General features: G+C 50.1%; 3 protein-coding genes across 6 annotated transcripts; 1 reads left to right on the forward strand and 2 right to left on the reverse strand.

The window, feature by feature from the left end:
* Window positions 1-999: 999 nt before the first annotated feature.
* Window positions 1,000-9,988, reverse strand: Mrpl10 (mitochondrial ribosomal protein L10). Of its 3 annotated transcripts, none has more exons than XM_052756339.1 (5): window positions 9,856-9,988; window positions 6,367-6,536; window positions 3,328-3,492; window positions 2,931-3,075; window positions 1,000-1,899 (listed from the first exon to the last, which is right to left on the reverse strand). In XM_052756339.1, exons 1-5 carry the CDS (start codon window positions 9,905-9,907, stop codon window positions 1,649-1,651), a joined length of 783 nt encoding a protein of 260 aa, XP_052612299.1. In that variant the 5' UTR covers window positions 9,908-9,988; the 3' UTR covers window positions 1,000-1,648. The 3 variants fall into 3 exon arrangements, with proteins under 3 accessions (XP_052612299.1, XP_052612300.1, XP_052612298.1); XM_052756340.1 differs by lacking the exon at window positions 9,856-9,988 and adding an exon at window positions 9,548-9,647; XM_052756338.1 differs by lacking the exon at window positions 9,856-9,988 and adding an exon at window positions 8,837-9,536.
* Window positions 9,989-10,049: 61 nt separating this feature from the next.
* Lrrc46 (leucine rich repeat containing 46) lies at window positions 10,050-16,530 on the forward strand. The gene is made up of 8 exons (XM_052756336.1): window positions 10,050-10,418; window positions 10,507-10,615; window positions 12,576-12,684; window positions 14,206-14,252; window positions 14,521-14,630; window positions 14,790-14,859; window positions 15,175-15,329; window positions 15,737-16,530. The coding sequence occupies exons 1-8, from the start codon at window positions 10,397-10,399 to the stop codon at window positions 16,096-16,098; spliced, it is 984 nt and encodes a 327-aa protein (XP_052612296.1). The 5' UTR covers window positions 10,050-10,396; the 3' UTR covers window positions 16,099-16,530.
* A 371-nt stretch (window positions 16,531-16,901) lies between these two features.
* On the reverse strand, window positions 16,902-20,873 carry Scrn2 (secernin 2). 2 transcript variants are annotated; one of them, XM_052756334.1, is made up of 8 exons: window positions 20,754-20,873; window positions 20,217-20,390; window positions 19,746-19,927; window positions 18,544-18,743; window positions 17,909-18,124; window positions 17,646-17,811; window positions 17,385-17,565; window positions 16,902-17,235 (listed from the first exon to the last, which is right to left on the reverse strand). In XM_052756334.1, the coding sequence occupies exons 2-8, from the start codon at window positions 20,388-20,390 to the stop codon at window positions 17,077-17,079; spliced, it is 1,278 nt and encodes a 425-aa protein (XP_052612294.1). In that variant the 5' UTR covers window positions 20,754-20,873; the 3' UTR covers window positions 16,902-17,076. The 2 variants fall into 2 exon arrangements, with proteins under 2 accessions (XP_052612294.1, XP_052612295.1); XM_052756335.1 differs by having other exon boundaries at window positions 20,741-20,858.
* Between the last annotated feature and the right edge of the window lie 3,938 nt (window positions 20,874-24,811).

The following is a 24,811-nucleotide window of genomic DNA, read 5'->3' on the forward strand; positions in this document are numbered from 1 at the left end:
ACCTCAGCGTAGACAAAGCCTTCCAGGAGGGAGGAATGCTGTGGGCAGTACCAGGCAGGCATCTGGAAGCACTGGGCAGCTGCTCTGACATCCAGAGCCTCAAGGGCCTTTTAAATGATTGAGCATCCCTGGGCATCTGCAGAGCTGGGCACCGTAAGAAGTTGGTCCCGGCCCAGGCCAGAGGAGAGCTGCTGCAGATCCTCAACACCAGTGTCTGTCCAGGACTAAAGATGTGTGGCATTGCTCCAAGTCTGGGAAGGAATGCTGAGGAGCCACTCCTCATTCAGCCCCATCCACCTAAGATGTGTTCCAAGCAAGGACAACACAGGCTACAGGCTAAGCATCTTCCTTGTTCGAGGCACTGTTCTCTAAGACCAGGGAAGGCCTCCTGCAACAGCCCCCAGAGCCATATTAAAAGAGAATTCTAGTTCCCCTAGATCTTTTGTGCTACCTGCCACAGCCTTCGTAAGGAAAAGCATGCAAGACATGGTATCTGTACGTGCAGGTGACCAGAGAAGAGGATTTTTTCGGAAGGAAAGTGAGAATTTAGAGATGACTTGAGATAACTCAGAGAATAACAGTAAGATCAAGAGTCCAGGGCTGGAGACTCAACTGTAAGCACTTGTTGCTCTTCTGGAGGACTCGGGTTCAATTTCCCACCCACGTGGTGGCTCACCACCACCACCACCTCTAGTTCCAGGAGGTCTGATGCCCCCTTCTGACCTCTGTGGATATGAGGCACAAACGTGGTACACACATGTAAATGTAGGCACAGTTTTACACATAAATCTTTTTTTGTTGTTGTTGTTGTTAAATGTATATGAGTGCTCTATCGATTCCATGCCAGAAGAGGGCATCAGATCCCACTATAGATGGTTGTGAGCCACCATGTGGTTGCTGGGAATGGAACTCAGGAACCTCTGGAAGAGCAGCCAGTGCTCTTAACCGCTGAGCCATCTCTCCGGCCCATTTTTACACATAAATCTTAAAAAACAAGAGTCCATAAAATGTATTTTATTTTTATAATGAAATTTTCCCATTCCTTCCACAACTCAGCACACTCTAGGGTGGACCATTAACCTCTGAGCCCACTCAGGACCCACTCCGTTGGGTAACTTTATAAAGTTCTACTATGGCAATTTGAGGCTTCAGAGAATCAAGTTCAAGGCCTTGTGCAGGACTTCAAACTCTGCCCTTTCCTGAACGGTAAGGAATAAAGGAGCTGGCATTTGTGTTTGGTATAGGGCTTGGCACAACACCGCAGGTGCCATTTACAAGGTCCACCACAGCACGCAGAGGAGCTGAGAGGGTGGCTGGGGAGACACAGAGCAAGGGGCAGTGGACGAGAAGGCTGGGCAAGATACTCTCCATTCTCTCTGCTTTGTGCCTGGAGAGTCGAAGGAGACTGTTCCTATCAGGTCCCTGGTTGGGACAGCTAAAGACAGAGTGACTAGTGAAACTGAAGACAATGGACAGCCTCATTCTGAAATGGAATTTCTCTGTATCTTCAAGAGGCCTGTCCCCAAGGAGGTCATTGTGAATGAGAGCCAAGTGACACATGCCACTCCCACACTCCACATTCTTTTAGATCTTGGCCAGACAACAGGGACAGAGTGTATTCTGGGCAGAGCTGGGTTAAACAGGTGGGCTAGGAATCTGGAGCAGGGTCAGGAGGATGCGGCTCTCCAGTGGCTGACGTGGCAGACTTCTCCTGCTGTCTGATGTACTGATCCAGCAGGGAAGTCAGCTGGGAAGGCTGGTGCTGAAGCAGGTAGCGGGTCTGGGCCATGAGGCGAGTAAGCCCTCCTACCAGCTCCCCTTGCAGCAGGTCCAGGCTGGGCAGCTTGGCGTAGTCTACGAAGCCCTGCCTGCTGAGAATGGTGTCATCAACGCAGCCACCTAGAAGAACGGAGGGTCAGCTGGGTTCCCTGCAAATGTTCCTCTTCTTGAGAGGCACCATCCCAACCCAAGAACCTGCTCTCCAGTACCCTTCTCCCCTCCCAGTTGGCCCTAAAATTGGGGTCACACTCGTGCCTCACCCCATTCCCACTGTTGGGCACCAATCCCCTCTCCTCTCTTCCCCTGAAAACATGCCTAAGATGTGCACCTAATCTCAAACACCCTAAAGTCAGTGGCTCCTGAACTTCTTTGACAACAGGCTCTTGGAGTGAAGAAATGGAGCTGCCATCTAAATGACACAGATACACAATGATGGGGACGGATGGAGGTGTCACCTGCACAGCACTACAGATCTGTCTAACACCACTCAACTAAACACGTACCAACAGGGGACAGTGGGTCGCATGCTATGTGTATTTTGCAATGAAATGCCAGGGAAAGAAAATCCTGGAGTGTGAGGGGGTGTGTATGACTATAAATCTAAGTTCCTAGGAAACAGGAATTTTCTGGGGACACAGGCAGTCTCCTCCACAGAATGAACCCCAAAACACACTGGTCACAGCACTGGCCCTCGGCCCTCTTTATTTGAGATACTTGTTTTAATATTTTTAAATGTTTTTATTTATTTATTGGACGGGGCATGCACATACCACAAACAACTTCTGGGACTCGGTTCTCTCCTCCCACTATGTGGGTCATGGCGATTGATCTCAGATCCTCAGCTCTGGCACCAGGACCTTTACGTGCTGAGCCATATTGCTGGTCCAAGAGATACTGATACCTTCACCAGTACCCACTACCTGATAGGTAAGGCTCAGAAAGCCTGATGTCCCCTCCCGTCTCCTCACTGGGAGACACCCCTATGCTCCCTTTCCTCCAGTACAGAAATGACGTGTGGCAGTGTTACAGCACAGGTGTTGAGTGACACAGTCAGTCCCCAATAAACATGCTGACTCAGGCCTCATCCACCAGAGGCTCTGTGCCACCCACCTACTTCACCCCGGCTCTAACTGGCAGGGCTGCCCACTCACCCAGCAGTGGCAGGAAAGGAACACTCTTTAAGATCCGAACCATTTCCTTGACCTTGGGCTCTTCACTGACCAGTAGCAGATTGTGCCCAATAAAAAGGGGTAGCAGGTTTTGGTATTTTGAATCTTCTAGAAAAGGCTTCAGGACCTAGGATCGCAGGAAAGAATGGCTAATGTGGGACAAGAGGAAGGAAAGCCACATACCTTAGTCACAGGCTGTACCAAGCTGAAAGGACACCCTTAGGGTCCCCTCAGTCCCTACCCACAGTTTAGGCACCAGACTAGGGCAGCGTGTCTAGGCTGACTAGAACAGAAATTGGAAGTAGCCTTTAGGAGGAGCAGAGCCGGGTCCATTCAGCAGGCATGGGAGGAAGACAGGCCTGAGCCAGGGCAACCCTACCTGGTTGGGGAAGACTTTTATCAAGATCTTGTGTTTCCGCAACTGGTGCCGCAGGAGAAGCTTGTCCTCTGCACTCATGGCCACGTTCTGACAGACAGCTATCATTCGGTTATCTCGAAAAACTGCTGCTATATCCCGACGCAGGAGCTGGATAAGTCCTGACTCCTGTGGCAGGACGGGATGGCTGAGGAGATATGAAGGTCTCCTGGTCCCCCCCGCCTTTCCCCACATAGGCACTGGGGTGGTCAGTGATGCCAGAATGTGTAACGGACTGGAGAACAGGTGGAATACCCCGTCCCCAGGAGCGTTCTGCTTCCACTGGAGACCCCAGGCTTCAGAGCACCTGAGAGCGCCTGCCCGCCCTTCTCCAGACACCTTGGCAGGCAGTCTGTGTTATCACAGTTAACAAAGATTACTTCAGTTACAGGCTGTGGTAATACAAGCCTGTAAAATTAACTCCAGCTACTCAGAAGGCTGAGGCAGGAGAATCAAAAGTTTAGGCTTGAACTGAAAAGTGACTTTAAGACTAAATTTTTAAACTTAGCCAGGCGATGGTGACGCACGCCTTTAATCCCAGCACTCGGGAGGCAGAGGCAGGCGGATCTCTGTGAGTTCGAGGCCAGCCTGGGCTACATAGTGAGTTCCAGGACAGGCTCCACAGCTACACAGAGAAACCCTATCTCGAAAAACCAAAAATAAATAAATAAATAAATAAATAAATACACTTAGTAAGACAGTCTCAAAATAAAAGTTAAAATAAAGGCCCGGGACAGAGCTTAGCAGACCACTAGTATATGCAACAAACCACGTCCAATTCCCAGTACCACACACAGACAATTACTTCAATTATCAATCTCACACTGTACTAATGGTGAATTATTTTACCAACTTTACTATTTTTTGTTGTTGTTGTTTTTCTAAACAAGGTTTCTCTGTGTAGCCCTGGGCTATCCTGGAACTCATTCTGTAGACCAGGCTGGTCTCGAACTCAGAGAACTGCCTGCAACTACTTCCCAAGTGCTACAATGCTGTGGGATGGTCTGTATGTCAAATGTGTTGCTGATTGGTCAATGAATAAATCACTGATTGGCAATGGCCAGGCAGGAAGTATAGGCGGGACTAACAGAGAGGAAAATTGAGAGAACAGGAAGCTGGGAAGGGAGACACTGCCAGCCGCCATCAGGATAAGGAAGATGTAAAGTACCGGTAAGCCACAAGCCACGTGGCAAGATATAGATTAATAGAAATGGATTAATTTAAGCTGTAAGAACAGTTAGCAAGAAGCCTGCCACGGCCATACAGTTTGTAACCAATATAAGTCTCTGTGTTTACTTGATCGGGTTTGAGAGGCTTGGGACTGGCGGGTGAGAGAGATTTGCCCTGACTGTGGGCCAGGCAGGAAAACTCTAGCAACACTACAATCAATTGAGTGTGCCACCATTGCCCAGTTTATTTTACCAATTTTAGATATGTGATGGAGGCTGGAAGATGACTCAGTGGGTAAAGGCATTTGATGCCAAGCCTGGATGAAATGAGTTCACTTCCTAGGACCCAGGCTGGGCAGAGGGTACCTTTACCTTACCACCCCAGGACTTCATTTTCTCTTTCTCAAAATTTATGTGTCTGAGTATTTTGCCTGTATGTATGTCTGCTCCCCATGCATGCAGTGCCCTAGGAGGCCAGAAGAGGGCACTGGATCCCGTGCCCCTGGCATTACGACAGTTGTGAGCTGCTCCCAGGGGTGCTAAGGATCCCACCTCTGTAAGAACAAGTAATCACTGAGTCATTTTCTCCAGCCCCTCACTGTCTTTTTTTTTTTTTTTAAGACAGGGTTTCATTATAGTCCTGGGTGATCTGGAATTCACTATCTAGACCACGGCAGCCTTGAACTCGTAAGCAATCTTCTTTCTTGGGCCTCCTGAGTGCTGGAATTACAGGTATGCGCCAGTCTGCCCAGGTTTTTTGTTCTTTCAAAACAGCTTGTCCTACCGGGCGGTGGTGGCGCACGCCTTTAATCCCAGCACTCGGGAGGCAGAGGCAGGCGGATCTCTGTGAGTTCGAGGCCAGCCTGGGCTACCAAGTGAGTTCCAGGAAAGGCGCAAAGCTACACAGAGAAACCCTGTCTCGAAAAACCAAAAAAAAAAAAAAAACAGCTTGTCCTATAGTGAAAACTGGCCCTGAACTCTCTACACAGCCAAGGACGACTCTGAACACCCAATCCTCAGCTTCCACCTCCTACACACCAAAGATTATAGGTTTGGGGCACCACCTAGCTTCTTCCTGTTCTTTCCCAAAGACAAAACACTTCTATCGTCCCTTAGGGAAACAGGGACGCTTCGGCTCCTTTGAAAACAGGAAAGAGCAAGGTGTGGGAGCTCATACTGTAATCTCAGCATCCAGGAGATCACTTGAATTCAGGAGTTTGACAAGAGCTTGGTTCTGAGACTCCCCATCTCAAAAAAAAAAAAGCAGGAGTGAACCCCCCACCCCCACCTTGCACCTTGTAGAGTTTTCACATATGTTTTTGGAGACAGATAAATAAAGAAAATGCGGACTGGCAGCCCAGGTGATTCAGAACCCATGTCATGCAGAACCCAGTGCACATTTTATGATAAAGAAGCAGGGCTGGGTGAGATGGCTTGGAGTGCCTGCTGTGCACGCCTGACGATCTGAGTTCAGTCCCCAGAACCCACAGAAAAAGCCTGATGTGGTTGATACGTCCGCAGTCACAGCACTCCTGCAGCGAGATGCGGAGACAGAGACAGAGACAGGAGGACTCGTCTGAGCAGAAGCTTGTGTGGATTATGTAGCATGGCAGAATTCAGACTACACGGTGGAAGAGAGGACAGACTCCTGAAAGCTGCCCTCTGACCTCCACACATGAGCAGTGGCAAGTGTGTACCCACATTCACATTCACACACACACACACACACACACACACACACACACATGGCTCCAAGTGGGAAAGTGAACAACTACATGGCTTGGAGTCCAACTTTAGCAGCCTACCACCAAGTAACATTAGCAAGTCTCCTTACCTCCTTGGGGGGTTTGGGAGGAGGTGGTAGGCATCGAGGGTTGACAGCAGGCTTAGGAGGAATATACTCAGTTAGAGCCATTAGCTTCTGCCGCTCAAAGTGCATGACGCGACGGTGGCGGGTCACAGCCTTGGAGCCATGGCGCACAGTCTGGAGGGTGGGCAGCCAAGCTGGAAGGGGAGATGGCAGCGCAGTAAGAGACAGCCCCATGGAGGACCCAGCTTATCTCCGATGGACAAAAGAACACCCCCACTCCCACCAATAGAACTAGAGACGGCACAACAAGTCTCCTCTCCTTCTGAAGATGACCTTCTGGTCCGCCCACTCCACCTGAGTGCTGTGTGTAGGATTACAGGTGTTTGCCACTGCGTCTGGTTTAAGTGTATTTCGGATTAAATGCAGGGCTTCTGTGCATGCTAGGCAAGTCTACCAAGTGGACTACAGACCCAGCCTTCAAAGTCCTTCTTATGTGCAGTGCTAGACGTTGAAAAGATTATATATTTTTTAATTGGGTGATAGTGGTGCACTCCTTTACTCCCAGCACTTAGGAGGCAGAGGCAGGTGGATCTCTGTGAGTTCAAGGCCAGCCTGGTCTACAAAGTGAGTTCTAGGACAGCCAGGCTACACAGAGAAACCCTGTCTCAAAAAACCAAAGATTATTATTATCTTTTTTTTTTTTTTTTTTTTTTACAAGATAAAGTATTTGAAAAGTCCAAAACAAATGGAGAACCAGGAAGTGTGCACACTTGTAATTCCAGCACTCAGGATTGTCATCAGTAGGACACCGATCTAGTCTAGTCTACAAAAAACCACACCTAAATAACTAACTAAACAAATAAAGCGAATGGAGAGAGGGCTGAGCAAACCTTTCCTTAAATGGCCAAATAATAAATATTTTAAGTTTGGGGTCCATACAGTCTGTCCTCAACTCTGCTAAAAACAGTCATGAAAACCTAGCTGTGGTTGGGGCTGGAGAGATGGCTCTGTGGTTATGAGTACTTGTTGGTCTTGCAGAAAGCCTGGGTTCACTTCCCAGCACCCACACAATGACTCAAAACCATCTGTAACTCCAGTTCCAGAGGATCTAAAGCCCTCTTCTGAGATCCGCAGGTACCAGGCAGAAATGTGGTGTGCATTACATATATGTAGTCAAAACACAAAAATTAATAATAACAACAACAACCAGACGTGGCGGGGCATGCATGTAATCCTAGCACTCAGAAAAGAGAGGCAGGAGGATTGCCCCAAGTTCAGGGCTAGACTAGTCTGCATAGTGAGTTCTACGCCAGCCAAGGCTACATTGTCAGATGGTGCTCTTTAAAATGAAGAAAGGAGCTGGGTGGTGGTGGTGGTGGTGGTGGTGGTGGTAGTGGTGGCGCACGCCTTTAATCCCAGCACTCAGGAGGCAGAGGCAGGTGGAGCTATGTGAGTTCGAGGCCAGCCTGGTCTACAATGTGGGTTCCAGGACAGCCAGAGCTGTTACAGAGAGAAAACCTGTCTCAAAAAAAAAAGAAAGAAAGAAAGAAAAAAGAAAAGAAAGAAAAGAGGAAGAGAAGGGAAGGGAAGGGGAAGGAAGGAAGGAAGGAAGGAAGGAAGGAAGGAAGGAAGGGGAAACAAGCTGGCAAGGCAGTGCATATCTTTACTCCTAGGGCTTGGGAGACAGAAGCAGGTGGATTTTCTGTGAGTTCCAGGCCAGCTGGGGATGTACAAAAAACCAACCAACCAACCAAAACCAGTACGGTCACAAATAATACGTAAACAGATGAGACTATGCTCCAGTAAAACTCTGCTCATAAAACAGTCATCAGGGGCTGGGACTGCAGCTGGGAGATGCAGAACTGGTCTAGGTGCCAAGCCCTAGGTCCCATCCCCAGCAAACAAGAAAAAAAAAAAAAAAAGGAGCAAATGACAGAAGAAAGCGATACTGTGACCAGCTCTACTGTAAATGTCAATCCTCGGTCTTAGCGGCAGCTCTTGAAGGACAAACCCCTGGATCAAGTCAACATCAGCTTCATCTGGGAACTTGCTAGAAATACACACTCTCATGCCTGCCCTCGACCTTCGAAATCAGAAACTCTGGAGCAGAGTCCACCTAGTTGTGTTTAAGAAGCCCTTCTGGTGACAATGCATGGCTTCATCCCCGAGCGCTGAGGTCTGCTCCTAGGACTTGAAGCAAGAGGGAGGAAAAACACATTACACCACCCTCACGACCCTCCCAAACAAGTCTTTCTTCCCGTCAGAGATGGTGGTGAATGCCAGTAATCCAAGCTCCTAGGAAGTAGAGGCAGGAGGATTAGGAGTTCAAGGCCAACATCAGCAGTGAGACCCTGACTCGAAAAGCAAAATGGAGGGTCTGGGAGATGATTCATCCAGTACAGTAAATGCACTTACTGCCAAGCCTGATGACTTGGGCTCAATCCCCTGGGGCCCCCTATAGTGGAGAAAAGATTCATGCAAGTTGTCCTCTGACCTTTGTGTGCCCAATGGCATATCCTGATGACAAGAAAAGCTTGAAAGGTTCTCTCAGAAACCAAAGAAACACTCCGAAGCCCGGAGCCAAAGTGACTCTTTTTCATCCCCAACAAAAAGACCAACACTGTCGTTTCCAGGTACGGCTGGGAAAGGATCAGCTAGAAGACTCTTGGAGACTATGGAGGATTACCAGGGTGAGAGGTTTTATGGCTAATAGACCTGTTAAGAGTGTCTTGGGAATGAGACAGAACTGGATTTTAAGTCCTGCTCTGCATATTATTAGTGTTATTTTTGCCCTGGCACTGAACTGGTCCAAACTTCAGTGTGCTTATCTGTAAAGAGGGGTTAATAATGCCTTCTTCCCAAGGTGCTTTAGCTGTAAGATGTAAACCAGGCAATGAGGGTAAAACAATAACCACAATCCCTGGCCTACAGTACGGTGTCAAATCTACTCACTGAATGCCTAACGCGTGCCTACTAACCTCAGGCACCAATGCCACTGACTAGCTAAGATGAATGGACACAGTGCGACCCTCCACTGGGGTTTAACAGACGAGACAGGCGCCTGGGCAAATGTAAAACTAGACTGTGAACTGACTGAGCGGGGGGTGTCGATAAACAGGATACAAGCAAAAGATTTCACTGAGGAACCTGCTTTATAACGCGAGGGTTGTGAGAGAAGACCCGAGGAGGCTGAGTTTACGCTGACCTTAAGAAACAATATACTAAAACCCCAGCAAGGACCTTCCGGGGTCGGGGACAAGAACTGAGCGAAGAGTTAGAAGACTCCAAGGCAGAAATAAACACTGTTGTTCGTGACGTCGTTGCTGTCATTACCAGGGTGTGTATGGGGATGGAGGGGCTGTCACAGGGCACTAGACCCAGTCAAATCAGAGAGCCGGCTAGCGGCAGGGTCACCGAGAGCTGTCCGATTACGGGAAAGGTCGGAGGGAAAGGAGGGAGCGCGGGCTAGAGAGCGCCGGCCTGTGCGCCGCGAGGCCCTGGGCCTCTCCTTACCCGCCCGGGGCGGGAGACCTCCTCGGAGTCTCCCCGCCACCGCCGCAGCCATCGCTACAGGAAGTCCCCACGAGCGCTGCGCGGAGACGGAAGGAGCTAAGCATTGTGGGGCAGCAAGGAAAACCCAGGGCCGGAAACGGTAGGAGAGCCGCCGGATGGAGTCGCTATCCGCATGCGCAGCGTCGGGCCCGTGGTGCCGCCCCCACGCCTACCGGTCCCGCGGAGCTGGCGTCCAGTCTCCTAGCAACGACGCGAGACTGCCAGGGACCGTTCTTCTCATCCTTCGGGTCTCTTCAGTTTGCGACCAGTAAAGCCACGCCACACACTTGTAACTCCAGATCCTTCGCTCTGATTTTACTCCTGTCTTCCACCGCACCCCCAGCAACTGACTCTGAACCATCCATCCCTGTCCTTGTCGCCTCAGTCTTCCCTCCAGGCTTCTCTCCAAGCTGGGTGCCCTCATCCCAACCGCCCGGCTCTAAGCTTCTCTGCTCCCCTTAGTCTATCTCCTGCCTCAAACAGCCGCTATTTATTTTAGGTCATGCCAGGAGGCAAGCAGGAAGGTGAGTTGGTGTATAGAACAACTGGACGAGAGTCAGGTCAGGTCTCCCAAGAATGAAGGCAAATGAAAAGGAGCTTCTCTTTTCACAGCTAAGAGTGCTGCCCAGGGTACAGAGGAAGGCGAAGTCTGCATTACCGAAGCCCTGATCACCAAGAGGAACTTGACCTTTCCTGAGGATGAAGACCTGTCAGAAAAGATGTGAGTGGAGAAGAAAAGCACAGATGTTCAGTTTGCTGAGCTATATGATTTTGTAAATCGTGTTGATCTCTTTAGTCACTCCACACTCCAATCAGTAGTACTTCCCACTTGGTTTTCCTTCCTTTTTTTTTTTTTTTTTTTTTTTTTTTGAGACAGGGTTTCTCTGTATGCTTTTTACTTCTTTTTTTTTTTTTTTTTTTTTCCAGAGCTGAGGACCGAACCCAGGGCCTTGCGCTTGCTAGGCAAGCGCTCTACCACTGAGCTAAATCCCCAACCCCGCTTTTTACTTCTTAAAGATGGCTCTTTTCTCATCATCCTCAGCTGCCTCAGAGAATGCTGTAGCAAACTCAGAAATTCTCTGTTCAGTCCTCAGTCTGGCCTCCCCACACTCTTGTTGCCCAGTTGATCTTTATACACTATAAATCTAATTATTTCCTGGTAGAAACTTCCTCAGCAACCCGTTACATCCAGAATAAAATCCAAACAGCACGAACCAAAAAGCTTTCCACACTCTAAAAGTGTGCAATTTCTCACACTGCATTCTTGCCGCTTGTTGCTCAGAAGTGAGAGCAGCTTGGCCTCACCCAAGAGCTTGTTAGAAATGAAGGCTTTCCACTGGGGATGTAGCTGGCTTGACAGAGTGCTGAGCACCACGTAAAACTGGCCTTGGTGTCATCTCAGCACTCAAGAGGTAGAGGCTGGAAGATCAGAGGTTCAAGACCATCCTTCTCAGCTACATAGTGAGTCTGAGGCCACCCTTGGCTACATGAAGCCCTGGCTTTAAGAGAAAGAAGTAAAAAGACACCCATCTCAGACCTACTGAATTAGAATCTGCATCTTCCAGTATCCAAAGGATTCACAGGCACATTCAAGTTGAAGACAGACGAGATTAGCACATGCATGTTCTACTTGAAATGCCCTGTCCCTATCCCTTTCCCATGGCCTGCCCACTGGTCACCTCCTCTAGGAAGTTGCTCTTGATTCCTCCACTCTGGAGTTGGTACATAGCCCATGTAACCACTCTCATTTCTTGTACCTGCCTTTGGCATCCACTTGGCCACAGATATTTGCCTGGCTTTCCTGATAATGATGGGCAAAGACCTATGTCATTTGCCTGGAGGATACTCAGTAAATTTGGAAATAGTGAAGGTATGGATGGAACAAGTGATTTCCCCTCTGTGGGTGACTCAAAAGGGAGTGAGGAAGATTCGTCCAGAAGAAATAAGAGTGTTTCTGCATCTATCCCCACCCTGCCTCCACCATCCAAGCTGATCAAGGAAGGCTTCTCCTGTCCTGAATCTCCAGGGACCTCGGCAGTCATCCACTAGTTGTCCAGAGGGCCCTGCCTTGTCAGCTTCCTCTCTGCTCTTTCTCAGTTCCACCAAGAGAACCATGTGTCTGAGACTATCCAGTCTCATGACCTAGACACCACTACCTGGGTCAAGCAGCTGTTCTCGACGTCTCATCAAAACCATTCAGGCCGGGCGGTGGTGGCGCACGCCTTTAATCCCAGCACTCGGGAGGCAGAGGCAGGCGGATCTCTGTGAGTTCGAGGCCAGCCTGGTCTCCAAAGCAAGTCCCAGGAAAGGCACAAAGCTACACAGAGAAACCCTGTCTCGAAAAACCAAAAAAAAAAAAAAAAAACATTCAGTCCCCTTCTTCTTCTTTTTTTTTTTTTTTTTTTTTTTTTTTTTTTTTTTTGGTTTTTCGAGACAGGGTTTCTCTGTGTAGTTTTGCACCTTTCCTGGATCTCGCTCTGTAGGCCAGGCTGGCCTCGAACTCACAAAGATCCACCTAGCTCTGCCTCCCAAGTGCTGGGATTAAAGGCATGTGCCACCACCGCCCGGTTCAGTCCCCTTCTTTTCCTTGAGACATGTCTTCTTCTACCCGCTCCCTCCCATCGGCCACTAAGAGGCCACAGGTGCAGGGCCTATCGACCCATTTTGCTTACTCTCTCCAGGTTTCATACTCTTGATGAACTGGAGACTGTCCGTCTGGATCGGGAAGGGATTACTTCTATCAGGAATTTAGAGTGCCTCCGGAATATTCACAGCCTCTACCTGCAGTCGGTAAAGTCTTGCCCCCATGCCTCCTGCCCCCTCCCTGTTGTGAACCTAGTCTGTCTAACCTGAAAACTGCTAAACCGTTCATTTTTTTGCATTTCTGGTGTTTAGGTAAGCAAAACACTCCCAAATGAATCAGGAATCCTCCTAAACTGAAAGACTGTTTCCTGGCCAGGCGGTGGTGGCATATGCCTTTTTGTTTGTTAGTTTATTTTTTGTTTTTCGAGACAGGGTTCCTCTGTGTAATTTGGGGACTGTTCTGGAACTCACTTTGTAGGCCAGGCTGGCCTTTAATCCTAGCGCTTGGAAGGCAGAGGCAGGCAGATCTCTGAGTTCGAGGCCAGCCTGGTCTACAAAGCAAGTTACAAGACAAGACAGTCATGGCTACACAGAGAAACCCTGTCTTGAAAAAACAAAACAAACAAAAAGACTGATTTCCTACCCCAGCCCCACCAAGAGCTTCTGAACATGCTCTTGAGTTGCCATGCCACCATTCCAGTTGGGCACAGTGGCATATGCCAGTCTCTTGAGTACCCAAGAAGCTGAAGCAGAAGGACCACAAGATTGAGGTCAGCCTGGGCTACAGAGGAAGTTCCAGGCAGCCTGCCCTACACAAAACCCTGTCTTAAAAATATAGGTCCAAAGGGCTAGAGAGATGGCTCAGCTGTTAAGAGCACTGGCTGCTCTTCCAGAGGTCCTGAGTTCAATTCCCAGCAACCACGTGGTGGCTCACAACCATCTGTAATGATATATGGCGCCTTCTTCTGGCCTGCAGGCATACATGCAGACAGAACACTGTATACATAATAAATAAATCATATATATATATATATATATATATATATATATAGAGAGAGAGAGAGAGAGAGAGAGAGATCGAGATCCAAGTGTGGTGGTGCATGCTTTTGGTCCCATCACTTGGGGAAGCAGAGGCAGGCAGATCTCTGTGAGTTGGAGGTCAGCCTGGTCTATGATTTCCAGGCCAGCCAAGGCTACTTAGTGTGACTGTATGTCAAAAAATGAAATAAAATAAAAACAAATAATAAAATAAAAACATAGGGCTGGCAAAACGCCTCTGTGGGTGAAAGTGCCGCTGCCGAACCTGGTGACTCGCCTGAGTTCACTCCCAGGACCCACACAGTAGGAGAGCACTGTCTCTGTCAGGCTGTTCCCTGACCTCCACACACATCCTTGGCATGTGTGTTCACGCACGCACGCACGCACGCACGCACGCACGCCACCAATGAGGCCATTTCCATTTCTCTATTGGCCCCTTGGTTTCCTTCTTCTGAGTCTGCAGCCCTTTGGTTCTGCTCATTGGACTAGCTCCAAGTTCACACATTAACCATTGACCAGAGAAAACAAATCATCTTCCCCAAGGTAATGGCAGCCAGCCACAGTCAGGTTGATTCTCAACGTGTAATGGCTGCAGCTGAGAACAGACATGGTCTCAGGGCTTTGTCCCTTAAAAAGACTCCCCACCCGGCTGACTTAAACTTGGTTTCCCCACCTGGTTTCTTCCCACAGAATAAGATCCAGCGAATTGAGAACTTGGCATGCATCACTTCTCTGCGGTATGTGGCACCAAAACAGCAAAGGAGTAAGGAGTGGGCGGTGAGAAACTGGCTACACCCCTAGAACTGTCTTGGGGTTCTCTAAGCCTGGCTCTTTGTCAGATGAGAAGTCGAGCTCTGCTCTCCTCACCCCACAAGGCTTTGTGTCCCCACTTAGCCAGCTGCCTACACAGGGGAGCCTGGGGACCTGGCGCCCTCCTCCCTCCTCCTCCCCCCTCCCCCAGGAGTCCTGTGTATCTTATCTCCATCCCTCCCTCTTCTCCGGCAGCTTCCTGTCTCTGGCAGGAAACCAAATCAGGCAGGTGGAAAACCTCCTTGACCTCCAGTACCTCCAGTTTCTGGACCTTTCTGACAACCTGATAGACGTGCTAAAGCTAGGTAGGAACACCATGCCCAGGCTCGTGCAGTGGGTCGGTCTCTCTCTCTCTCTCTCTCTCTCTCTCTCTCTCTCTCTCTCTCTCTCTCTCTCTCCCCTGGCAGGGGTGGAGGGAGGGCAGAGCAAGCATGAGACCCTCACTCATTCTTTCTACTGCACAGATGAGCTCCCCCAGAGCCTTCTCATCCTCAACCTGTGTGGAAACACCTGCACCAACCAAAATGGCTACAGGTGAGGAGGGGCTGAAGGTGGGGTAAAGAAGTGCTAGGTGAGCATCACCCACTGCTCCAGGAAGCCGCTATCAGCCTGCAACTCTGATTCGTTCATCCATCGTGCCCTCTGCCCCCTAGCCTGAGTCTGTCCCAGTCCCACATCCAGCACCTCACAGGAGCCAGCCCTTTGCTCTTTGGGCTGATCCCAGGCCCATCTCCTAGTCTCGGAGTTATACCCACCCAGGTATGGGCACTAAAGCCCATGTCACCGTATCCTCCCAGGTTCCACACTAGGGATGCCCTCAGGGGTGACCTCTGCTCCCCTGCCTTACAGGAAGATGGTGATAGGAGCCCTGCCGCTGCTCTTGGACCTAGACAAGCAGCCTATATTGGAGCGCTGGACCTCAGAGGATGATGATGATGACGAGGAATCCTTGGATGAGGAGGAGGAATTTCCAGAGCTGAATGGCCCATTCTGCACAGAGCGAAGTGATTACTGTCCACACCTTATAGCTTGCCCCCTAGGAGATGGGGAATGACACTGTCACTGTCCTAGGCAGCTAGCTCTGCCGTGATCTTCTCTCCGGCTCTGTGGTCTCCTCCACTCCAGGCCCTTCATGTTTCCAGAGTGCCAGCCAGGACGGTGGAAGGTGACATCTTCCCAGCCTGGCTCAGTCCCTGGGGTTACATGGTCACTTTCCATCAACCTCAGGGCCACCTGCCACTCACGACAGAGTGAGTGTCAATGACCCACCTCAGTCTGGAATCAGCAGGATCTAATGAGAGGATGTGGGGGACCCATATGTATTCTACTAGGGATGCCAGTAGGTTTACCAGAGACATCCCTGGTTCAAGGCCCTCCTGCCAACCCCAGGGCTCTCCCTCTCCTCCCCCAGGATTCTTCAAGGACCTGGACCAGGAACTGCAGCAGCATCAAGAGCGAAGGCAGCAGACGGTCCTTGCAGAGCACTTGTCCAGGATGGAGATCCAGCCTGTCCTCACTGACCTGCCCCAGCTGCCTGCAGTGCCCATGGCTGGGGACTGCAGCCCTGCTGTCACCACGCAGCCTGAGAAAGAGGCCGCCTCTCAGGCCACCTCCTCCACCCAGACCTCCTCTTCTACCAAGAAACCAGTTCCCAAGAGCCAGAAATGCTCTGTCCCGGCAAGGAAGGGGGCTCCAGCAGCCACAGCCTCCAAGACCTCTCCGGCTGCAGCCCCCAGCATGACAAAAAGTACAGTCAAAAGGAACAGGAAGTAGTGCACAGCCCCTCCCTCACTTGTGGCAGGAGCCCCACCCCCAATAAAGTATCTTTGGGCTTTGGAATGCTTTTCATGTCCCATGGGCTAAGTCAAGGAAAGAAACCAAAACCAGAAGTCAAAAACACAATCCCCCAAAGCAGCTTAATTTTCAGGAATGACCCAAAGGGCTGGCATCTCTCTGAGTCCCCAGCTGGCTTGCTGGGCCATAGGTGGGCAACAAGTGGGGACCACCTCACAAAGGATGCTGTCTCATGGTGAGATAGCTTTGTGTTATTGCTTTGGTTTCTTTTGTTGTTGTTGTTTTGAGACAGGGTTTCTCCATGTAGTTTTGGTGCCTGTCCTGGATCTCGTTCTGTAGACCAGACTAGCCTCACAGAGATCCGCCTGGCTCTGCCTCCCGAGTGCTGGGATTAAAGGCGTGCGCCACCACCACTTGGCTTATTGTTTTGTTTTTAAGATAGTGATTCGCTGTGTAATCCTGGCTGTCCTGGAACTCACTATTTAGACCGGGCTAGCCCGGGACTCACAGAAATCCACTTGCCTCTGCCTTCTGAGTAATTGGATCAAAGACATGCCACCATTCAGTCAAGCTAAGGACTGAAACCTTGGGATCCTGATTGTCCCCAAATGGCAGCCAGCTCTCATGAGGCATCATCTTGGGTCTTCATGCACACACACACCAGTTGGTTCCACTACACCCATCATTAGGGTTTATGGCTTGGCACCACAGTTCTAGCAGCCAGCCTGCTGGGAGCTGCCCTTTGCCCTGGCTCAGCTCTCCCCAATAGACCTGAGATCCAGTTCACTGAATAAGGAAATAAAACATTTATTAAGCCAAAGGCTGTACCAGCCACCCAGACCCTGGATGAGCGGTGTGAAGGGATACCTGGAACCACCACCACCATGACCAGCACAGCTCACGGCAGCCGGCCCAGACAGAGCTCCTGCACCCAGTGGGCCAAGAGGTGCTACATGCTTAAGCGTAGGCCTGGTGCTCCTTCTCCACAAAGGCCTGGAAGAGGCTGCCCAGCCCCCGGGGAGGGAGGGTCTGGTCACCAGTAAGGAGTCCACGGAGAACCTGCAGGCCTTCCTGCTCCAGGCTCTGCTGCTTCTGTCGGAGCTGTTTCCTCTGATCCTGCCAGGCAAGGCAGAGGCGAGGAATGTGGACCCTCTCCTTCAGGCAGGAGAAACCCAAGACTAGCTGAAGGCCCCGCCTGCCCCCAGCTCTGCAGTCTCCTCTAGCCCCAGGCCCTAGAATATCAAGAAGGTAAAGGTATTTCCTACCTGCTTATCCTCCATCAGCTCCAGGACTGCCTGGTGTCCACGATAGAGTAAGTGTCGACGATCCACCCGAGTCTGGAATCGGGGGAGGATCCGAACAGGGTCCTGGGCTCCAAAAGTGGGAGACAGCACCTGGGGGGCCTGGGCCACCCCCACTTCAAAGACGAAGGGTTTGAATACCGACCTGACGAGACACAGGTTGAAGTAGTAGCCGGGGACAGGTCTGGTCATGTCCCCCAGCCAGTATGTCCTCTTCACCCTCACCTGGACGGGTCTGGTGTGGCCGTGAGGAAGTGGACACAGGGCTTTGTGGGATCCTGGGGCAGGACCGACACCATGCTGGCCGTGGTGCGGAAGCCTCCGGAGTCCATGCAGATGCCGCTCTCCTTGTTCCTGAGGATGTCCATCATCACCTCTGCTGTGATGTTTCCTGCAAAGGAGGAAGTGGTGGGGACCCGGCAAACGAGAGAGTGTGAGAGAGACTCCAGGCCAGGGTGCTGTGGCCCTCTCGTCCACCACTCACAGACCTTGCTGTTGCTGCAGCAGCTCACACCCAGCCCGGAAGCGGGCCTTGGCAGCTTCCATCCGCACAGGCTGCTGGGCCAAGGAGAAGACCTCTGCAAAGTTAAAGGTGCCCTCTCCAGTCCACCAACCCTGGGCCTTGGCATGGCTTCGGAGCTCTGGGTGTTCTGCTGAGATGTCCGTGCCAATGCTCAGCTGGTTAGAAATGTTTCGGGCACCCCCTGCGGAAGAAGAGGAACTTATTCATGGATCACGGAGCACCCACTATATGCCAGGCCCTGGGTGAGGAGCTTAGATTACGGTTTTAAAAAGCTCAACCTGCTCTGAAGGGGCCTCCAGTGAGGAGGAGACAGATGAATCAATCAGAGCTATGTCATAGGGATGAACGAGATGGCAAAGTGGTAGTCGCTTGCATATGACCTCCCAGGAAGGCTTTCCAGAGGAAAGGGCAGGCTGAAGCAGGGGAGCATCTGGCCAGGGGAAGGAGGAAGTTCCTAAGTGGGTTCATTTCCAGTTTTCTGGGGTGTCCCAATGCCCAAGGCTGTCGGGGGAACAAAAGTGGGAGCCTCTAGAAGTGGAGGGCAGTACCTGGGGACATCTAGGTTCCCTCTCGGAGGCAGGCTCCACACTAGACTCCTACCCTGGATCCGCTGAGCAGCCCACAGCCTCCCAGCTGTCTCCAGCACCCACGCCTCTGTGCGGTCAGTCAGTAGGAAGGTGTTGTGATAGCAGAACAGCACAGGATCCTCCCGGCAGCTGCCCCCCTGCCCGTAGCGTTCTAGCAAGCCTGCAATCACGTGCACAGCCTCCTGGGCAGTACTGCTCCGTTCCAAAGCCAGCCTAGCAGAGAGGTCAGAGGACAGAAGTGATCCAGAGAGGTTTGAGGAAAGCCCATGTTACACAGCAAACCCAGCAGCAATGATGGTATGCGGCACAGGCCTGTGAGCCCAACAAAGAGGTGGAGGCAGGAGGATCAGAAGTTCAACTCCACAATCAGCTACATACTACATGATTCCTTATCTCAAAACAGACAAAAATACCAAGGCAAAATGAAAAACCAGCCAGATGTGGTGGTAAACACCTTTAACCCCAGCACTTGGGAGGCAGAAACAGGTGGATTTTCTGAGTTCAAGGACAGCCTGGTCTACATAGTGAATTCTAGGCCAATCAGGGATACACAATGAGAAGCTGTCTCAAAACACAAAACAAAACAACAAGCAAGAAAAAAAATGAAAAAGCCATAAGCCAGTGGTTTCCAAGCTTTGAACTGAGAGTTCTATGGAAAGGTCTGGAACACTGTTTCCAAGGAAGAAGTGCCTGAACTTCTTCTCAGTCAGAGCTGCCCCACCTTTATCATTCTATAAACCAGAATTCTACAGGAGATTTCAGTTAACAAAAATAGTACTGAAAAAAAAATTAAACTGCTCTGGGCCAAAGGAGGCTCTTTATCAGGCTTGGTGGCCCACGACTTTAGGCCAGACTGGTCTACAAAGTTCTAGGACAGCCACAGCTACACAAGAAACCCTGTCTTGAAAAATCAAAGAAAGAGGAGGAGGAGGAGGAGGAGGAGAAGGAGAAGAAGAAGGAGGAGGAGGAGAAGGAGAAGAAGAAGGAGGAGGAGGAGAAGAAGGAGAAGGAGGAGGAGGAGGAGGAGGAGGAGGAGGAGGAGGAGGAGGAGAAGGAGAAGGAGAAGGAGAAGAAGAAGAAGGAGAAGAAGAAGACAGAAGGTGAACAGTAGCCTTCTTAGAGAGGCCCCAGGACAAGGCCAAGAGAGAGGCAAGGCCAATGAACCTGAGTGTTAGGGGCAGAGGGTGGGGGCATGAAGAGCGGGTGGGTCTGTACCTGAGTAGATCCATACCCAGGAGGGCTTCCCCCTCCCCAACAGGCTCCTTGGTCCACACTGCTTCGTTGCCAATGCAGACACCATGTTCATTGGCTCCCATCTCAGCCCCCCACAGCCAGGAAGGGCGGCTCAGAATCACAGCATGTGTCTTCCACACCTGTTCCACCTCGATGTAGGTGCACTGGAGGTAAAGAAGAGAAAAGAAGAATTCACAGGGAAAAAAAAGACCCAGAACCTGCATTGCTCTGGCACTTTGTCAGCCACTTTATATAATGGCCTTAGGAAAGGGCTTGTTCTCAGGTCACGCATGCGTAAACTGAGTCAGCAGAGGCTAAGGAGACTCAACGTCCAGGTGGGTGGACTTGAAGTCCTTACTCTTTTCACAGCATCTGCCAACATCCGAGGTGCAAGAAAATAAAGGTCTGGGAACAATGTCTAAACCTTCCTATTCCTTTTAAGTCCTAACCCACCTGGAGCCGGCTCCCAGGGGTGTGAGTGCCTGCTGGTATAAACACCACCTCCTGCACCTCATCTCGGGGGCGGTCCGAGTTCTTTGCAAAGATCACAGCCGGGATGGCTGAGGCCGGGGGCACAGAGACAAAGCAGTCGCAGGAACAAGGGGCATCCGGGCTCGAGGAGGCCATCTGCGAAGAGGTGGGGATGATCAGGTCCCTCCAGTGACACCTCTCCACAATCCTGGCCACCTGTGGGGCCTAGGACGCTCCCTCCCACATGTGCACTCAGAGAAGACAGAGTCCATGCCAGACGCTCCGGGACAACAGCACTGGGCGCACACTCCGAGCGCGGTATGCACTAAACGTGCACTTGGTTTAAGAGTCAGCAGACAACGCAGAGCGTCCGCCTTGGAGTCTCAGCCCCACCAGGCTGTAAGGGTAGTTTCTAGGCACTAACACCGGCGCCAAGAATCCCGCGCTCCTGCGCATGTCCACATTCGCGCTCCCCTTCCGTCCAACCACTTCCAAGTCCTCAGTACCTCCACCTCTCACCCTCTCTGCCTCCAAGACCCTCAGACTCGGTTCTGGCCCCACTCGGTTCTGTTTCAGGCCAGATCTGTTCCTCTGGACCCAGATTCCCAGGTGACCTGGAAGGCCTTTGTCCCCGGGGGCGGGGCCGGAACAGAACACCTGCAATCCCACCGTTTCCCACGAGGGTGCGCGCTAGCTAGCACTACTTCTTGAAACCAAGTGGCTGGCCTTCCAAACCCTGCCTGAGTGTCCTGGACTTCTAGTTCAGGCTTATTGGAGAGAGTCACTTTAGGAAGTGGAGCTGAAGGAGAAAAGAAGCCTGAGTGAAAATAGAGTATTCATAAAATAGCCAACGCTGCTGGGGGTTCTGGAGATTAAGGAAGAACTTTAGCTGCCTGAATCCCGACTAGAATTACAAAGACTCAATCCTAGTGAAACTGCACAGCACAATACAGGAGGCATAGGGATAGCTTAGGTTAAGTATTGTTTATTTTAAAAATTATTTTCAGGGGCTAGAGAGATAGCTCAGCGCTTAAGAGCACTGGCTGCTCTTGCAGAGGATCTGGGTTTGATTCCCAGCACCCACACAGTGGCTCATAGCCATCTGTAATTCCGCTTCGGGGGAATCTGATGCCTTCTGGCCTCCATGGACACCAGGCACATGTGTGGTGCACAGACACACACACTGGCAAAACATCCATACACATAAATTAAAATTTTTAATTTTGTAATTGTGTGTGTGTGTGTGTGTGTGTGTGTGTGTGTGTGTATGTGTGTGTGTGTGCATTACGTGTATGGGAGGGTATATGCCCGAGGAAGCCAGAAGAGAGTGTTCCATCCCTTGAAGCTGGAATTACAGGTGGTTGTGAGCCACCTGGCAGGAGTTATGAAAACCACACTCAGGTCTTCTACAAGATCAGTGTTCACTTTTTGTTGTTGTTGTTGTTGTTGTTGAGATGGTATCTCTGTGCAACAGCCCTAGCTGTCCTGGAACTCGCTCTGTAGACCAGACTAGCCTTGAACTCACAGAGATCCTCCTGCCTCTGCCTCCCAAGTGCTGGGATTAAAGGCGTGTGCCACCACTACCCGACCAGTATTCACTCTTAACTGCTGAACCATCTCTCCTTTCATTTTCAACCTTAGCTGTCATATCTTAGGGACAGTCCACCTTGTTGTTGTTGTCTTTTAATATATTTTACAATGTGACTTTGGGAGATGATTTGTGTGTATCCATGTGTGCAAGTGCACATGTATGTGCATGCTAGTGCAGACTAGAGGTCAACATTGGATGTTTTTCTCAGTGGCTCTCCATCTTATTTTTTGAGACAGGACCTCTCATTAAACCTTAATCTTGTTGATTCTGCTCCACCATCTGGCCGGCAAGCCCAGGGAGTCTCCTGTTTCCACCTTCCCAGGGCTGGGATTGTAAGTGCCTGTGCTTCTGGGGAAAGAACTCAGGCCTTCATGTTCATATGGCAGTCACTTTATTGTTTGAACCCTTATCTCCCCAGCCCCCATGTCCCCCATGTCACAAGGAGATACACACAAAACCCTCCTGTCTCCAAAAACCCAAGTTCTGTTCTGCCCCATATGTGCTTAAGGTTATAGAAAGATAACTTTGAAAGGAAATTTAGAAATTTCTATTTCAAATCCTTCTACATGCTAAGAAAATGAGATAGCAAAGGAGAGATTTGGGCTAAGAGGGATGTACAGTGGTGTGGAGCTAGATTCTGAACTCAAATGTTTTGGGTTTTCAGTTCCTTTTTCCTCTATGAATCATCTCTGTAGGCAGCTCTAAAGAAAATACATCTCATACATTTATGCTCCTATGACCTCTGGGAATTACTTCTAGGGGTTACATACTGTCAGTCTGTAATACCTCAACAACCTTAATTCTTGCAATACAAAAAACACAGAGGTGTGTGTGTGTGTGTGTGTGTGTGTGTGTGTGTGTGTGTGTGCGCATTCTTCAATTTCTTTTATCAATTTTTCATATCTGGGGCTGGGAATGGAGCTCAGGTGGTAGAGCATTTGCCTTAGCATGTAAGTTTATGCAGTCCCAGGCATTGCATAAACTGGGTGTGGTGGAGAACACCTGCAATTCCAGGAGGCAGGAGGATCAGAAGTTCATGGGTATCCTTGGTTACAGAGGGAGTTCAATGCCATCCTGGGCAGAAGTCTCTGAGTCAAAACAAATTTGTTTTTCAGTGTACAGATTTTCCCTCTTTGATTCCTTTGTACTTTTTTTTTTTTTTTTTTTTTTGGTGGGTAAAAGGCATTGATTTCTGATTTCCTTTTTTGAATATTTTGGTGGTAATATATAGAAATCTCTCCCACTTTGGTCTTTCTTGTCTTTTTTTTTTTAAGATTTATTTATTTATTTATTTTATTTATATGAGTGCTCTATATGCATGTACACCTTTATTCCAGAAGAGGGTATCAAATCCCACTATGGATGGTTGTGTACCACCGTGTGGTTGCTGGGAATGGAACTCAGGGCCTCTGAAAGAGCAGCCAGTGCTTTTAACCTCTGAGCCATCTCTCCAGCCTCCCACCCCTCCCACCACACACACCTTGGTTTTTCAAGACAAGGTTTCTCTGTGTAGTCCTGGCCCTCCTGAACTCACTCTGTAGACCAGGCTGGCCTGGAACTGGGAGATCCACCTGCCTCTGGCTCCTGAGTGTTGAGATTAAAAGGTGTGCACTACCAACCACTGGGCTAGAAATATTTCTCAAGAGCTGGAGAGACAGCTCATTGGTTAAGAGAAATTGCTGCTCTTGCAAAGAGAACCAAAGTTGGTTCCTAGCACCTAGACCAGGTAGTCCACATCAGTCTGTAACTCCAGCTCCAGGGGATCCAACGCCCTCTTCTGGCCTCAGTGGGTGCCTGCAGCCAAGTGCACACTATACACATAATTACTAAATAAAAACAAAACTTTAGAAAAATAAAACAAACAATACAGCTAAGTAACTTAAATTATCCTCATGGCTCCTGGTTTCCCATTCTGCCTCACTAGGATTACATCTTTGGAATTCAAACTAGGATGCAGCTGAGGTTTTTTCCAGATCATTTTTCCACAATCATCTGTAGCTCCAGTCAGTTCCAGGGATCTGACGCCTTCTTCTAGTCTGAGAGGGCACTGCATTCATGTGGTGTATACACATATACACAGACAAAACATTCGTACACATTAAATTATTATTATTATTGTTATTATTATTGAGACAGGGTTTCTCTTTATAACTGTCCTGGGACTCACTTTGTAGATCAGGCTGGCCTTGAACTCACAGAGATCCGCCTGGCCAAGTGCTAGGATTAAAAGCCACATTTTAAAAAATTTTTTTAAAGAAATCATTTCTTATCGTTGTCTGTTGACTGTTTTCTGTGACTTTATTATTTGATTAGTCTGACAGTTCTTTGGTTTTGTTCCTAAGATAATTTTTAAATTTACATTGCTGGTATTATCCATAAGGCAGTAAAGGATTCTTGGGGACCTAAAAGCTGCTTCGGTGCGTCTTGGAGGAGGGGTACGAGGTTGCCACGGGACATCTGCCCACCTCAAACCTCAAGGCTGTACCTGCATTCTAGGCGCCCCACGGGGAAAGCGGGTTCCTCTCCCGCACTTCCCCAGATGTCCGCTGGGGGGCGGGACAGGCCGAAGGAGAAGGAGGCAGCCGGAAGAGCAGGAAGAGGTGGAGGCTGCGTTCCGGGCCTGCTTGCTGTCACGTTTCCACTTTTGACTTCGTTCACCTGCCCTAGAGGTATTCAACTTCACTTCTCCGGTTAGAAGACTCAGAGAGGTCGAACAGAGGGTCAGTCCAGACGGGCTGATTCCCTCCCTCTCAGCCTCCCCATTACAATCCTGCTGGAGTGCTACTTCTGAGGGGTCATAGGTGACCCTGGGTTCCTTCAGGGGACCCAGGCCAGCCAGGCAGCATTGCAGAGGATCAAGCATGCATCAGAGCCCCACCAAAGGCCCCTGCTAAGAATGCAGGTCAGCTGGAGGAGTTGCAAGGGAAGGAGGCAGGCAAGGCCCTGGCCCTGCCCAGACAAGCCAAGCCGGCCCTGCAGCTGCCCT

Source organism: Peromyscus californicus, unplaced genomic scaffold (assembly GCF_007827085.1).
Source record: "Peromyscus californicus insignis strain IS unplaced genomic scaffold, ASM782708v3 Scaffold_3__1_contigs__length_106647218, whole genome shotgun sequence".
Classification (NCBI taxonomy): domain Eukaryota; kingdom Metazoa; phylum Chordata; class Mammalia; order Rodentia; family Cricetidae; genus Peromyscus; species Peromyscus californicus.

What these genes read in the sequence shown, in the direction of transcription:
- Scrn2 (XM_052756334.1), bottom strand. Translation starts at nt 20,390, where the DNA reads ATGGCCTCCTCGAGCCCGGATGCCCCTTGTTCCTGCGACTGCTTTGTC. An exon ending in CCCCTGGGAGCCGGCTCCAG is followed by an intron (nt 19,928 to 20,216) that starts GTGGGTTAGGAC and finishes CTTTACCTCCAG; the next exon opens with TGCACCTACATCGAGGTGGA. An exon ending in CTGGGTATGGATCTACTCAG is followed by an intron (nt 18,744 to 19,745) that starts GTACAGACCCAC and finishes CCTCTCTGCTAG; the next exon opens with GCTGGCTTTGGAACGGAGCA.
- Mrpl10 (XM_052756338.1), bottom strand. Translation starts at nt 8,942, where the DNA reads ATGAAAAAGAGTCACTTTGGCTCCGGGCTTCGGAGTGTTTCTTTGGTT. An exon ending in ATGCCATTGGGCACACAAAG is followed by an intron (nt 6,537 to 8,836) that starts GTCAGAGGACAA and finishes CTCCCCTTCCAG; the next exon opens with CTTGGCTGCCCACCCTCCAG. An exon ending in TCCTTTCCTGCCACTGCTGG is followed by an intron (nt 1,900 to 2,930) that starts GTGAGTGGGCAG and finishes CCGTTCTTCTAG; the next exon opens with GTGGCTGCGTTGATGACACC.
- Lrrc46 (XM_052756336.1), top strand. Translation starts at nt 10,397, where the DNA reads ATGCCAGGAGGCAAGCAGGAAG. An exon ending in ACAGCCTCTACCTGCAGTCG is followed by an intron (nt 12,685 to 14,205) that starts GTAAAGTCTTGC and finishes TTCTTCCCACAG; the next exon opens with AATAAGATCCAGCGAATTGA. An exon ending in CCCATTCTGCACAGAGCGAA is followed by an intron (nt 15,330 to 15,736) that starts GTGATTACTGTC and finishes CTCCTCCCCCAG; the next exon opens with GATTCTTCAAGGACCTGGAC.